Source organism: Carex rostrata, chromosome 13 (genome assembly GCF_964058835.1).
Source record: "Carex rostrata chromosome 13, lpCarRost1.2, whole genome shotgun sequence".
Taxonomy (NCBI): Eukaryota; Viridiplantae; Streptophyta; class Magnoliopsida; order Poales; family Cyperaceae; genus Carex; species Carex rostrata.
The window spans coordinates 3,684,163-3,699,095 of NC_135930.1; the positions used below are offsets into that span (position 1 = coordinate 3,684,163).

Below are 14,933 nucleotides of genomic sequence, written 5' to 3' on the forward strand. Positions count from 1 at the left end.
TCCACAAGTTTTTTTTTTTTTTCAAATTTATTATTATATATTACTACATTTACTTCAAGAAATGAAGCATAACAAATTGAATTATTTTGTCCAACAACTCATTATAATCTCTTCAACCATAAAGAGATAATAAATCAACTTAGAATATCTCTTAACTTCTTCAAGAAGATTAAATTATTGAAAAAATATATATATATAAACATCATGATAAATTTGCGCATCATATAATTTTTCTTTATATCTTCTTCAGGAAGATCTTTGATGTGAATTATGCAATACAAGTAATAAATCCTAAATTGCACTCAATTTGGTTGCAAGTGTACAACCTTATCGAGGAGTACTTAGGGATCGTCTCCACAGGGACAAGTCGGAATTTCAAGTCTAACCTAATCAATTTAAATTAGTAAAAGAAAATAAAAGGAATTTGTTTGTTTTTAGGATGGTTTGGTTGTGATTAAATTGAATTAAACTAAAGTCTTTAAAAGCAAAATTAGGTTTTTAACAAGAATTAGAAATTAGGGTTTCTTAGGGTTCCTATCCACTAGTGTTATGACTAATTGGTTTATTAAATTTGTTCTTTTAGTTATGAAGGCACAGTTGGGTATTGTAGGTACAAAGGGATATCTCTATATTAATACCATCTTTAAATTAGAATAAACGTCACCTCTCGGTACTTGGCTACCCTAATCTAAAGTCATTAAGTTCTTACTGTCCCAATAAATCTAGAAAACTATCTTTCACCTCTCGGTACTTGGCACAATTCTCTAAACTATAAGGTAAAGCCCGTATAAGACAAGCGTCACCTCTCGGTACTTAGCCTATCAAATACCCTATTCCTTATGGTCTGGACCTAATATTTAATTTCTCAATTGCAAATACCAAATCCTAGGGTTTCATGTGATTTCGATTAAGTCCTCACAATCAATTAAAATAAAGAATAGATCATAACAAAGAACAAGAATATATAAAATAAAACAACTAAATCATAACAAAAGTTTCAAGTACAACCCTAATCTACCCTAGAAAAGCCTTTAGCCAGTCATGGCTAAAGCACAAATCAAAAGAATAAAAGAGTTCCAAAGGAAAGAAAATAATAAAACCGATTGATCAATGATCTCTTCTTCCTTCTTCTCTCTTCTAGCTTTTCCTTGCTCTTCCTTGTTGAAACCCTAGAAATTCTGCCTAAAAACGTGTCTAATCTGTTCTACAAGTCCCCTTTTTATAGCCCCCTCTAAAACCTAAAAATAGATCTCCAAAAATAGCAAATTCGGGCTCTGAACTGCCTTATTGCGGGCCGCAATGTACTGTAGCAGTTAACAGACTGCGCAGAAAAATTCTACAAGTTCAACAGCATAACCAGTCTTCTAAATGAACCAAACCGGAAAATAAACCGGGTCCAGTTTATTCTTTCTTTCGATGGCCACTTCTGAGTTAAGAAAATTTTACATTTTCATTATCATCTTGGATAAAAAACCAGAATATACATAGAGAATTTTCTAACATATCTCTGATTTTTTTTAGGGTATTAATGATGAAAAGTTGTAAACAATTTTACATTTGAAAATTTTGGGAAGTTTTGAGCTAAACAACAAACATTCACCACGTTCAAAGAACAAGGTTTCATCAAATAAAGATCAAAATAACATCTATTTAAGATCCAAAACATTAGTTGCATAAATTACTCCATCATAAAATATTCCAAACTTGGTAGGTAATACGAGCTTTTACATGAAATTTAGTAATAATAATCAGAGCTCAGTTGACTTCTTCTGCATGCATTGCCTTATTTCTTCTGTGCCAGAAACATATCAGTGAGTACATTCTTGGACTTTAATGATGTCTTTAGAAGCTCCAAACCCTACTACGATTAAAAAAAAAGTGTCAATTAAACAAACTAATTACTATGCAATACGCATAAATTTTTGTATAACAAAATAACGAAAAGCACTTTTATAGTATATCATATAAAAGTAATACTGAGAAGAAAAGAGATCGACCTCTTGGTACTCTTGGTACTGCATTAATGTTCAATTCATGATGTGTTCTTGATATCATCAACTTTGCTTAATATATGAATGTTCATTTTTATTCATCAAGTTCACTCTTGAAAATGTAGTCTTATTGAAGTTTAAAAAGAAAGAAACAGAGCTGACCTGTTGGATATCTAGGCTGACTGTTTTTTCTTCGAACAGGCTTAAATTATTGTACCCCATTTTTTTGAGAAACCCCATACTCCCAAAAGACATCATAGGCACTATGGATAGATCATCCATTACAGCATAAGTAATGCTATCTTTGACATATCCGTCTCTTTCAACCTCTGCCTTCGGGACACCGGATCCCACATATAATAATTCTATATTGGTAGTGCAGAGGCATCTATTGCAAACATTATCACGCACATAGCTAAAGCTATGGTTGCAACGGCATCGATAAGGCTTCTCTTGTGCAGTAACTGGACTTGCAGAACATAGAAGAAGAGCAAAATTGAAGGGAGATGTAGGCGAAATAACAGGTATAAAACTATTTGCTGCCATTCGGGGTTTAGAAAGAAAGATAGGATATAGCTGCTCCCAGCTGAGGTAAGTGTTGCACAAGGTACCGAAGGTTGATTCGTCTGTTATTAGTTTGCTCAATGATCCAATGGGCAGGCACAACAGACTGAAGAGAAAATCGACGACATCTTTCCGGACATTGGCAAACAACACTTTCTGGGATTTTTTTCTCAATTAGAAGGTTTAGTATAAGCTTGTCACCACGGGTGATAGACATTGTTGGCTAGACTTATGCGAATTGCAATAGATACATGAATTTCAATTTTGAGTGATATTTATAGGCAACAAGTGAAATTGATAAACCATAGAATTTGTCAACATCTTTTAATAAAGAAAATGGCGGTCACGATTCTTTCCAGTTATCTGGTATGACGCTTTGGTTAACTCTTTCTTATTGAAACTTAATTAGCAGTTAATTTGCAAATAATGCAATCTTTCGGCTGCCGTCACCTCGTGAGACTAATAGACACATACATACATACTGTGCATGCATGCTCACAAGTCACAAGGGAATTATAATAAAAAGGGATGTTAATTCTTAGGCGTCGTTTAGGAATCAGCAGTACCGATCGAGTCAGTATTTTGTATTTTATCATTTGGAAATTGAGGTATTTCCGTAGCAGGAATTAATGTTTCGTATTGAATTTTAGTTATGCATATTTGTTCACTTGTATAGTTTAATATTTTTTGTAAGAAATAAAAAAAAACTTTGATTAGGGTTTCAAACTTAACTTATCTTATTTTATGCGCATAAAAGATAATAAAATATTTTGACCTATAATTTGTTCGGTTTGTGTCACACCCCGGAACAGGGGGTCACGCAGTTTTCGCCAGTGTTTTAAAATGCGGTTTTGTTCATGCATGCGGAAGGCCATTGTATGCCGCATATGCGGATTTATATATATATTGTTATGTTTATATATGTGGGCCTGCTTCTAGGGGTATGCGGGGGGTGGCAGGGGGGCGGCAGCCCCCTGCGAGCATTGTCTGAGGTTACGAAGCACCGCTCAATAGAGCCCGGAAAATTTTATTTCGGAGAAGTCAAATTGCATGAAAATCCTTTAACCGACGGCCCAGATTAGTCCTTTTTCACATAAATTTTAATTAAAATACAATCAAATTATCATATGATTTGATTTAAAACAAGTTTTGTTCAAATCCGATTTAATTTGGCTAAGCTATACCCAAAACAGCATTTTTCAGAACCCCATTGCGGCCCACAATAGGGCTGTTGCGGCCCGCAACAAATTCCAAAATTTCCAGCCTCTGCAAATCGCCTTTGCCTCCATTCATTGCGGCCCGCAATGAATTTATTGCGGCCCGCAATGACCTGGTTGGATTTTAATCTGCGAATTTCCCTCTGTCTACTCTCATTGCGGCCCGCAATAGGGTTATTGCGGCCCGCAATAAGGGTACTGTTTTTCATTCCTTTGCCCATTTTCGTGAAATTTCACCCCGTTTTCAAACCCGATCAAATCTCCATATAATTAAACAATTATTCCCCATTCACTAGAAATTTTAATGACATTTAACATGCAATTTCAACATTTAAGTCATAACAACAATTTAAAACATACCGTTAGGGTTTTATAACATAATACGGTTCGATAATAACCTATACATCAAAATAACCGACTACGGGTTCAACTACACATTCAAAATGGGCATAAAAGGGTTTGGCATAACCTATTAGCCCGGCCTATACTCACGTGTCGAGCCCGAGTCCCACTTCACTCGCGTTTACCTGCACATATCAATTCAAAGGGAAAAATTCCCCGAGGGGAGGGGGTGAGAAAAACCTGTCATCCGTTTTCTCAGTGCGGAATTTAAAGGGCTACTGGATTTGTGAGAAATCCATCACCAGAACTAAATACACTAGCAAAAGGGTATCTATTTATTTATTCACCAATAATAATAAATGCACATGTACCGGGAATAGATTCAAACGGATTTCAATTCACATCTCATCAACATCAATCAACGAATTTCCAGAAAGATTTGGTTTCACAGATATAATATATATAAGTCTGGTTATGAGGTACAGATATCAACTATCGATCACCTCCGGCTTAACAGTTCTATTTTCTGGTTTCAAGTCATACAATCTCATCAATTCATCACTTAAAATATATACACGGGCATATTCCGCGAATATGCAACAGAATATCACTTTTCCCAAAAGGAAATCACTGACACTTTCACTGAATCACTGAACCACAGTTCTACCTAAAATTACACTGCACTTCCCTTACCCAACCGGTACTGGGTTCACTAGGGCCATTCTCCAGATGCGCATAAGGGTCCTGGATGAAAGTCTAGTAGCTAGCTAGACTTTCCACTATGATACACTGTTCACTTCACACAATCAATCCAAGTCATACTATGGTTCCACTCACTTATTCAAAACGGCAGATCAACAATCGATAAACCGTACCAACATGAGAATCATAACAGTTATACAATTCAATTACACTAATATCACAATTAATGCAATGCGGCAACAAATGCTTTCAATCAGAGATTCAACATGCTATGCACAGTTTATTTAAATTAAGCAATCAACATAAATATAATAATATGCACCGTTATTTAGTTCTAGAATAAACCCCAAAACGGATCCCGTGAACCCCCGCACCTGGTTACGTAGGGCACGTAGAGGGTCCGCGATCTCGCGACTCGGTAAGCTCGTCAATCCCGCTAGCCGTGCTCATTAGGATCTATACATAGGTCAATTTATTAATCTCCGGCACTTTTACAATTTAAACCCTAATCAATTTTTTGGGAAAATCCGTAAATTGGAAATTTGGTTGCACTTTGGAACACGGAATCAATCAATTTACACTATAGAAACAACAAAGGCACGGAATAATCAGTTTGGTACGATTCTACGGGTTTTCACCGAAACTCTAAAAACACGGAATCAAGAAATGAGAGAGAAATAGAAAGGGGAATTACCAATGGAACGGATGGATGTGCGAGGTTTGAGCTCCTCTTCCTAAATCTCCGTTTTCGGGCAATACGGTCACCGGGGGAGGGTTTAGGGTTGTCTCTCTCTCACTCTCTCGTTGTCTTTCTCTCTTGGCGGAAACAAAGGAAAAGAGAGAAGGGGTGGGGGCGCAGGAAAGGAAAGGAAGGAGGGGAAAGAGGAAAGAATGACAAGGGCCCCCACTTGTAAGTGGTCTTTTTGCAAAATAAACCCTCCACTTGTTCGATATTGATTAAATGATTTATATAACACCTATTGCTCCTCTTTCTTAACACAATTAATCGTATAATTATTGTTCACCATCCACGTCACTAATTTCGTATATACGTATATATATATATTATTCGATTTAACCACTTATTATTTTAATTAAATCTGAATTTTAAAAGTTCACAGTGTTACAGTTTGGGCTAAATAACACGACATAACCGGAGCCACAAGGCCTCCATGACTCCAGATTAATTTCGAAATTGTAATGTCTTATTAACATAAGAACCATAAACAGAAGAATTTATTAATTGAGTTATATGTGTAAGAATCATTCTTATAAATAACATCACAAGATAATCTTTTTTTTAAAAAAAAAAAAAAATGCTTGGTAGCTCACAAGATAATCTTTAATCATAGCTCGTGATGAGCTAGCACGTTGCCAGCACTACATCAATGTCATTTATTTAATATACAATACTCCTAATTGAAACCCGTTACTGCAAATTCATATACAATACTCCTAATTGAAATATCGGACACAAAATTAACTGAAACTGAAGCATTAGAATTGAATTTGTACAAAAAAAAAACAGTAAAGAAGAGATAAAGAAAAGGAACAACTTCATTTATTTAATTCAATTTTGCTTGGTTTTTGATACGGAAAGATAACACGCCATATATCTCGGCCTAATATATCGAAACTATTTTGTCCACTTCATTGATGCTGCTCCTCTCCATTGGTATTCCCAATTAGAAGCCTAAGAAGAGAAGACATATGGGCTCAGCCCACAATCAAGAACTATGTGACTTTTATGTTGTCAATGAAGAAACTTTTAGAAAAATGATAATTTAATGTTTTGTACTTGCAAACTTCAAGAATTTTTTAAACCGACATATATCAGAAAGTAGGATTTTGTAGTAATAAATTGTACCAATTACAGTCTACAAAAGTCATATATAACAGACTTTGTGTTAGTATAAATAGTTGGAAGTATATTTATGTATGGGTAAGTGTGAGAAAATATATCAAGCAATTGTACAGTCATAAATAAAAAATAAAATAAAAGTTATCTGCCACCTGCCATAGTACTATAGCTTACCACTAACAATAAAAAGATAACTTTTGCTCTTCTCCCAAGCGACAAAGGAAAAAAAAAAAAAGAAACTCTAGCCACCACCGTCGTTCTCCTTCAATCTTCTACACCTCTCCATTTCGTCTCTTTCACCTCTTTTAGTTTCCATCTCCGATATGGTGATACCTTCCCCTCTCTCTTGTGTTTATCTCCTTAAATGGAAGAAAAATGAGGGAGAGGGTAGGGAACCAAGCTGATCCGATCGGAGCCGAGAGCGCGGTATTGTCAGATCTCAAAGCGTAGAGCCTTTACTACCTCCATCTCGATCGGAGCACGGCGGTGAGCGAATTCAGCCATCGGAGCGTGGCGGCAATCGGACGAAAGCGGATCCGGTCGTGAAAAGAGATATATGGAAAAAGAGGTGATAGAGTGTTTAAGAGTAGATATTAGGAATAAGTGATTAGAGTAATTTACAAGATTTTATGAGAATGAATAAGGTTACATCTAAGAAGGAGGGTCATTTGACTCGTCGTAAGTTTTTTTTTTTTTATTATCAATGAAATTATTAGTAGGCATTTAAGCCACTAACCTTGAAAAAAAAAAACAATAAAAAGACGTACTATTTATCATTGGTACAAGACTTAGAAAATGTATTACTGTGTAAAACACTAACTGGAGGTCTTGCACCTAGTATCAAGCCTAATTTAGACTCAAAATATACGACAGTCACCGTGACAGCCACCGTACCGACTATCAGGCTTTGGCCTCGGTACATGGAAAAATTCTAGCGTATCAGACCTTCATCATTGTGAAATTTATTGATGTAGAGAACTACATCAGAGAGTTGATCCAATCAATGAGGATGGGCGCATTATTGCCTCTAATGATGCCGACTGATCTGTTGAACAGGATTTCCCGCTTCATTGGCTATGTTATCTTTCGCATGCCGGTTGAACGTCCTCTTCTTCAACGCCGATAATTTTGATAATTCTGATCCATGAGTGACCAGAATGAGAAACTAAAACAAAAATTAATGTACAAGAGCTAAACAATAACAATCGGGTTAAAACATGTACTGAATCATACATAAGAGTTAAAACAAGGAATTTTCAGATTTTAAAACAATTATATATAACAATTAATCTCAAACTTTCCACATATCAAAATACCAATCATATAATATTTCCAAAAAAAAGCATTTAAGATACCGGTAGGGGTTATCAGACATATCGACAAAATGAGAAGGAACTTCCTGTGGAAAAGAATGGAGATCTGCAAGGGGATTAACTGTTTGGTGAATTGGGAAAGAGTTTGTAACTTAAAAGAAAATGGGGGCTTGGGCATAATTGATCTCAGCTGTCAGAATGATGCATTATTATTGATCAAATGGTTGTGGGCTATTGACAATAATCCGGCTGGGCTTTGGGCGAAAACAATGGACTCGTTGTATGGAGTCACTGCAGCTTCACAGTTAGAGGCGTTGGGAAACATGGCTTCTTTTTTCATCAAAGAATTGGCACACCTGAAACATTTCTACTCGGGCTCGATAAATATGCAAGGAGGATTTACAAAATGGAGATGGACGAACTCCGGAATCTTTTCCTGCGCCTCTGCATATAGAGGGTTGCACAATACAGGGATCTTATCTCCGTATCACAGATCATTATGGAAGATAAAGGTCCCACTGAAAGTCAGAATTTTTATCTGGCTGATGCTGGATAGGAAAATTTTACCTCAGGATGTTTTAACTTACAGAGGCTGTAATGTGCAATCGGCGTGCCATCTCTGCGATGTGGACCTAATGGAAACGAGAGACCATATTATGTGGGAGTGTCCGTATGCAGTGAGGTTTTGGAGGGTGCTGCTGGTACAGTACAACCTAAGGGCATTAGGAGGAGTTGACATACAACGAGTGTGGTTTGAAACTGGTAGACAACTTTCAAAATCACAAAAAATATTCTGGAATATACTGTGGGCTACAGGAGCTTGGACATTATGGAGAGAGAGGAACAAAAGGTTCTTCTCAAATAAAAGAAGAGCTGTACATCACCTGATTAATGACACAACTATGGAAATTGAGAGGTGGAGAAATAGTTTGTAAATATTTTTTAGTACAATATAGGGGGGAGGGGTGAAGAGTAAGGGTTACTGTGGCTATATATTTGTGTAATTATGAGAATGGCTACGATCTTTTTCATTTCAAAAGCACTTTTGTAAATCATCTTTTATTAATATATTTGTTGACGGCAATTGCCGTCAACCATCAAAAAAAATATTTCCAAAAAAAAAATTAAAAAAATATTCCAAAAAAAAAAAAAATATTATCAGGGACGGCTATTAATTTGTTCGATTTTGATACTATCACATCAGGGTCGGCTATACTGTCCAATCGTCATAGTAACATAGTTTTTTTTGAGGGTGCCATCTTACGGTTTTTCCCATAGTAACATAGTTACAACCGAAATTTTTAAAAATATAATTTTATTAAAATTGATAAATCAAAACACCAATCTGGGTCGGAATTTATATAATTTGCATGGCCGCTGCCAAGGGAAGCGGGCAGCTGGAACTGGGCCGCTGCGAGGGGAAGCGGGCGCTTATTTGGGCCGCTTCTGGGCCCAGCGGGCTGAGCCGCTTTGGGGGCCAGCGGCCACATTGGATTTTGCTTTTTTTTTTTTTTTTTTTGGAAAACATATTTTTTTTTGTATTAAAATATTAGAAATGGTGAATATATTTTTTTGAAAATAGATGAAATCCAATATAATTTGATTTATTAGAAATACTGCAACAAATAACCCGGATCAATATTTTTCAGGCCGGATTTTTCGCGGCTGTAAGAAAAATTAATATATTTCTTTATGTGTTATTGGAAAATAATAAAAATACTTAGATTCTGAGTTATTGATCCCGGTTCAAAATTCACTTCTAGGTAATACAAAAAATATTATGATCCTTCTAGTACATTTAATTTTTAAAAAGTTGTATCTATTTTTGAAAAAAAATAAAAACCTTAATTTATTTAATGATTGTTTTTCAAAAATAAATCTCAAAATAGATATAACTTTTTATAAATTAAATGTATTAGAAAGATCACAACATTTTATGGATTACCTAGAAGTGAATTTTGAACCGGGATCAATAACTCAGAATCTAAGTATTTTTATTATTTTCCAATAACACATAAAGAAATATATTAATTTTTCTTATAGCCGCGAAAAATTCGGCCTGAAAAATATTGATCCGGGTTATTTGTTGCAGTCTTTCTAATAAATCAAATTATATTGGATTTCATCTATTTTCAAAGAAATATATTCAACATTTCTAATATTTTAATACAAAAAATAAAAATAATAAAAAAAAATTATGTTTTCCAAAAAAAAAAAAGAAAAAGAAAGCAAAATTCAGTGTGGCCGCTGGCCCCCAAAGCGGTCCAGCCCGCTGGGTCCAGAAGCGGCCCAAATAAGCGCCCGCTTCCCCTCGCAGCGGCCCGGTTCCAGCTGCCCGCTTCCCTTGGCAGCAGCCATGCGAATTATATAAATTCCGACTCAGATTGGTGTTTTGGTTTATCAATTTTAATAAAATGATATTTTTAAAAATTTCGGTAGTTACAATCAGGGTCGTCTGTACATGCGATCCTAATTATCTTGACTTTCAGTGTCTCCCCGGTCAAGATCAGACCATAATCCGATCCTGATAGCTATATGAGTCGTATCATTTTCCACAAGTGATCTCGTCTAAAAATAGGCCGACTGGGCCTGTAGCAAAGTTATATGTACTTGGGCCTGTAAAATTGATTAGTTTACAACAACACTTGAAAAAAGGAAAAAAAAAAATTCTTCAAGACTTCAAGAAACAAAATCAAACCCATTGAACCTAATGCCCAAACCCACTTCATTATATTAACCCATCCAACTTCTCTGTTACCATCTCCACTCGTAGTAAAGCCATTGAACATTTCAACACATCCAACTCTGTTACCAGCTTCACTCGCAGTAACCATGGAATGTCACAGGTCCTGTGAAAGCTTCTTTTGCAAAACACACACTTTTTACTATAGGAAGGCCTATCAGAGGTGCATGGAGGCTTTAAAGGCGTTGCTGACCGCATACAAATCTGACAATGGCCGCCGTACCGAGGCCACTATCTTGACATTGGAAAATTACATACACCTTCATGATGTTTTCATCTCAACATGTAATAATGTTGAGATAGAGTGGCAAGAGGTGGCGTCGAACAGCAATTCAGGTGAGCTGGGGCCTTTCAGCCTGACACCTGAGCTGAACAGGGCTCTTTCTGAACTGATTGATTACTCAGAATCGGATGCTCGATATGGGGTCGAGGACCAAGTAGTGGAGGAGCAGCACATGATTACAACTAAGGAGGAAGTAGAGCACAACATGACTAATGAGATAGTAGAGGCGGCTGAAGAGACAATGGATGACAACACAGCTGAAGAGACAGTGGAGGGCATCACGGCTGAGCGGAAAGAACACATGGAGTTAGATGCTCAATACGTGAAAGCACTGCCAGTTTTGCCAGACTATTGTCCATTTTGCAAAATTTTTTATGACAAGTGTGATCATTGTCCACTTTGCGAAACCATGATTGCACCTAAGGAGGAAGCAAAACACAACACGGCTGATGAGACATTTGAGGAGGCCGAAGAGACAATATTATTGGAGGATATGGCTGAAGAGACAGTGGAGGGCATCACGGCTGAGCGGGGACCAGTTTTGCCAGACTATTGTCCATTTTGCGAGCTTTTGTATGACATGTATGATCATTGTCCTCTTTGCGAAACATGAGCACAGTCTGTTGGTGTAAATGGTTCTTTGTTTACTTTTGTTGATACCTTTTTTCTTGTTTCTTGGTTTCTTTGGATTTGATGTTTGATGATACGTGGGATAAGCAATTCAATGGTGAGATACTGAGATGAATTTGTACAGTTATAAGCTTTTTTAAAATATATATGTAGCGTTGATTACAAAATCGAGTATTTCTTAGTTTCTAATTGTTAAAATCGCTTGAATCTTATTTTCTTGTTTCTTTGGTAAATTTGGGTCGACCTTAGCTTAGTTTCTGTGACCTTTGCTGCTTGCAATTAAGAAATGATTTGCAATTTAGTTTGTTCCTTTTCTTGAAATTTTTTTTTTTGTAATTCTTTTATATTAACGATCTCAAGTTAGTTTAGAGTTAAATAATGCTAATCATGTGTATCTTCTATAGCATTAGGAGCATAGCGAAGAGTTCAAAATACCGAAATTAATTCCTCCAACATTATAGTAAAGGTTTCTAGGGTTTGAGAAGAGGAAGAGAGCAAGAGACACAATAGAGAGACAACTAAAATGATTTTGAGCTGCTTGTTATTTTCTCCATGATGATTTCTAGGGTTTTATCATTGAGAAAGAAAGAACGGGAGATTTCTTAGAAAAGAGACCAGAGAGTTATTTCTCTCTTACGCCTCAACACCTTTCTATTACTAACTTTCAAAATTACAAAATAGTCCACACAATATATAGAAATAACAAAAGAGTCCCTAGAGTTTCTATAAAACATAAAAGAAACAAAAACTTTATGTCTCAACACTCCCCCTCAAGTTGGAGCATAGATATTTATCATGCCCAGCTTGGAGCATATCTCTTCTATCCGTTTTCCAGACAACCCTTTCGTAAACACATCCGCTAGCTGCTCATTAGATCTCACATGTTTTGGATCGACCACTTTCTCTTTCACAGACTTCTCACGCACCAAGTGACAGTCTACCTCTATGTGTTTAGTTCGTTCATGAAAAACTGGATTGCTAGCAATATGAAGAGCTGCTTGATTATCACAATATAAAGGAATCGGTTGTGTTACCTTGAATCCTAACTCATTAAGCAATGTTTTCATCCACATGCCCTCACATGTCCCGTTTGCCATAGCTCTATATTCAGCCTCTGCACTTGATCGGGAAACAACCTTTTGCTTCTTACTCTTCCAAGTAACTAAATTACCACCAACAAAAGTGCAATAACCAGATGTGGATCTTCGATCAATGGTACTCCCAGCCCAATCAGCATCAGTGTATATATCAATGTTTAGAACATTTCCATGGGAGTACAAAAGGCCTTTTCCTGGTTCCCGTTTCAAGTATTTCAAAACTCGATAAGCAGCTTGTAGCTGTTCATGTGAGGGACTTTGCAAAAACTGGCTAAGAACACTAACAGCATAAGTTATATCAGGTCGAGTAATTGTCAAATACAATAACTTGCCAATTAGTCTCTTGTAAACAGTTGGATTTTCTAATGGCCTAGCTGTTTTATCCCAAAGCTTATGGTTTGGTTCAATGGGACTTGTTACCGTCTTACAACCCAACATTCCAGTTTCTTTTAGCAAGTCAAGAGCATATTTTCTTTGACATATGAAAATCCCCTTTTCTGAACGAGACACTTCAATTCCAAGAAAGTATCTCAACTTACCTAGATCTTTGATCTCAAATGCACGCCTCAAATTTTCCTTCAACCTATTTATCTCCTCAACATCATCTCCTGTCACGATTATATCATCAACATATACAATTAAAATACACACCTTCTCACCCCTTTTTACAAACACAGTGTGATCAGAATGTGTTTGTACGTATCCCAAACTAATCATGATATGATTCAAGCGTGCAAACCAGGCTCGAGGAGATTGTTTGAGACCATACAATGATTTTCTTAATCGACATACCTTATGTGTCTCCCCCTCAAGTGTGAAACCTGGTGGCTGATCCATATATATTTCCTCTTCCAATGAACCATGAAGGAAAGCATTTTTCACATCTAATTGATAGAGTTCCCATCTTTTACAAGCAGCAATACAAAGTAGAATACGTACTGAATTCAATTTAGCCACTGGAGCAAAAGTATCATCATAGTCCACACCCTGTGTTTGTGTGTACCCTTTGGCAACCAACCTAGCTTTGTACCTCTCAACTTTACCATCTGGCTGAAATTTAACAGTAAACACCCATCGACAGCCAACAGTCTTCTTTCCCTTTGGGAGTTCACAAATGTCCCATGTCCCACTCTTCTCAAGAGCATGCATCTCCTCTTCCATTGCTCTTCTCCAAGCATCAGATTCCAAAGCTTCCCTAGTATTTCTAGGAATAGATACTGTATCACATGATGCAACAAAGGCTTGAAGTGGTTTAGATAGATGAGAATACGAGGCATATTTACTGATTGGGAATTTTATGTTTCGTTTACCTTTTCGAAGAGCAATGGGTAGATCAAGATCGTGTGGCAAGGTATTTGTGTTACCTTCCTCATCCAATATTGCATTTTCTAGATCTTGACTCAAGGCACCTCCTTGTTCAGTGGCATTTGAAGTGTTTGGAAGTACCACTTGTCGCGTACCTCTTGTATAGACTTTCATCTCAGTGGGTTTAGGTTCTTCACTCTCACTCGTCAAATTTCCTGGAGTGTTTGGATTGAAGACATACCCTAATTGACTTGGGAAAAAGAACTTTTCTTCATTTTTAGTTAGGTCTTTACATAAACTGTCTTCACCGGATTTAAAGTACGGTTGAGTTTCAAAGAATGCGACATCCATTGAAACATACCTACGTTTGGTGATAGGATCAAAGCACTTGTATCCCTTTTGAGAATTTGAATATCCTGTAAAGACACATTTGATAGCCCTGGGATCTAATTTGTCATGAAAATTTCCCTTTGTGTGAACAAAGCAAATGCAACCAAAGATTTTTGGAGGTATAGAAAATAATACTGATTTTGGGTCAACAATTTGAAGTGGTGTTTTTCCATTAAGAATCTTTGAGGGCATTCGATTTATCAAGTACACTGAAGTGAGCATTGCCTCGGACCACAAATATTTTGGTACATTCATACCAATCATAAGAGAACGAGTTACCTCAAGAATATGTCGGTTTTTCCTCTCAGCTACCCCATTTTGCTGTGGAGTATAGGGACAACTTGTTTGAGACTTAATACCATGCAACTCCAAGTATTTCTGAAGTTCAGAGGAGAGATACTCTCTTCCATTATCACTCCTCAGAATCTTGATAGTTGCACCATATTGAGTTTGAACCATCTTGTGATAAACCGGGAAAATTGAGGCAACTTCACT

The 14,933-nt window shown here is 36.5% G+C and overlaps 1 protein-coding gene across 1 annotated transcript; it reads right to left on the reverse strand.

Moving 5' to 3' along the window:
* Positions 1-1,775: 1,775 nt before the first annotated feature.
* On the reverse strand, positions 1,776-7,599 carry LOC144564493 (uncharacterized). The gene is made up of 3 exons (XM_078314090.1): positions 7,498-7,599; positions 2,154-2,711; positions 1,776-1,858 (listed from the first exon to the last, which is right to left on the reverse strand). The coding sequence occupies exons 1-3, from the start codon at positions 7,597-7,599 to the stop codon at positions 1,784-1,786; spliced, it is 735 nt and encodes a 244-aa protein (XP_078170216.1). The 3' UTR covers positions 1,776-1,783.
* Positions 7,600-14,933: the final 7,334 nt, after the last annotated feature.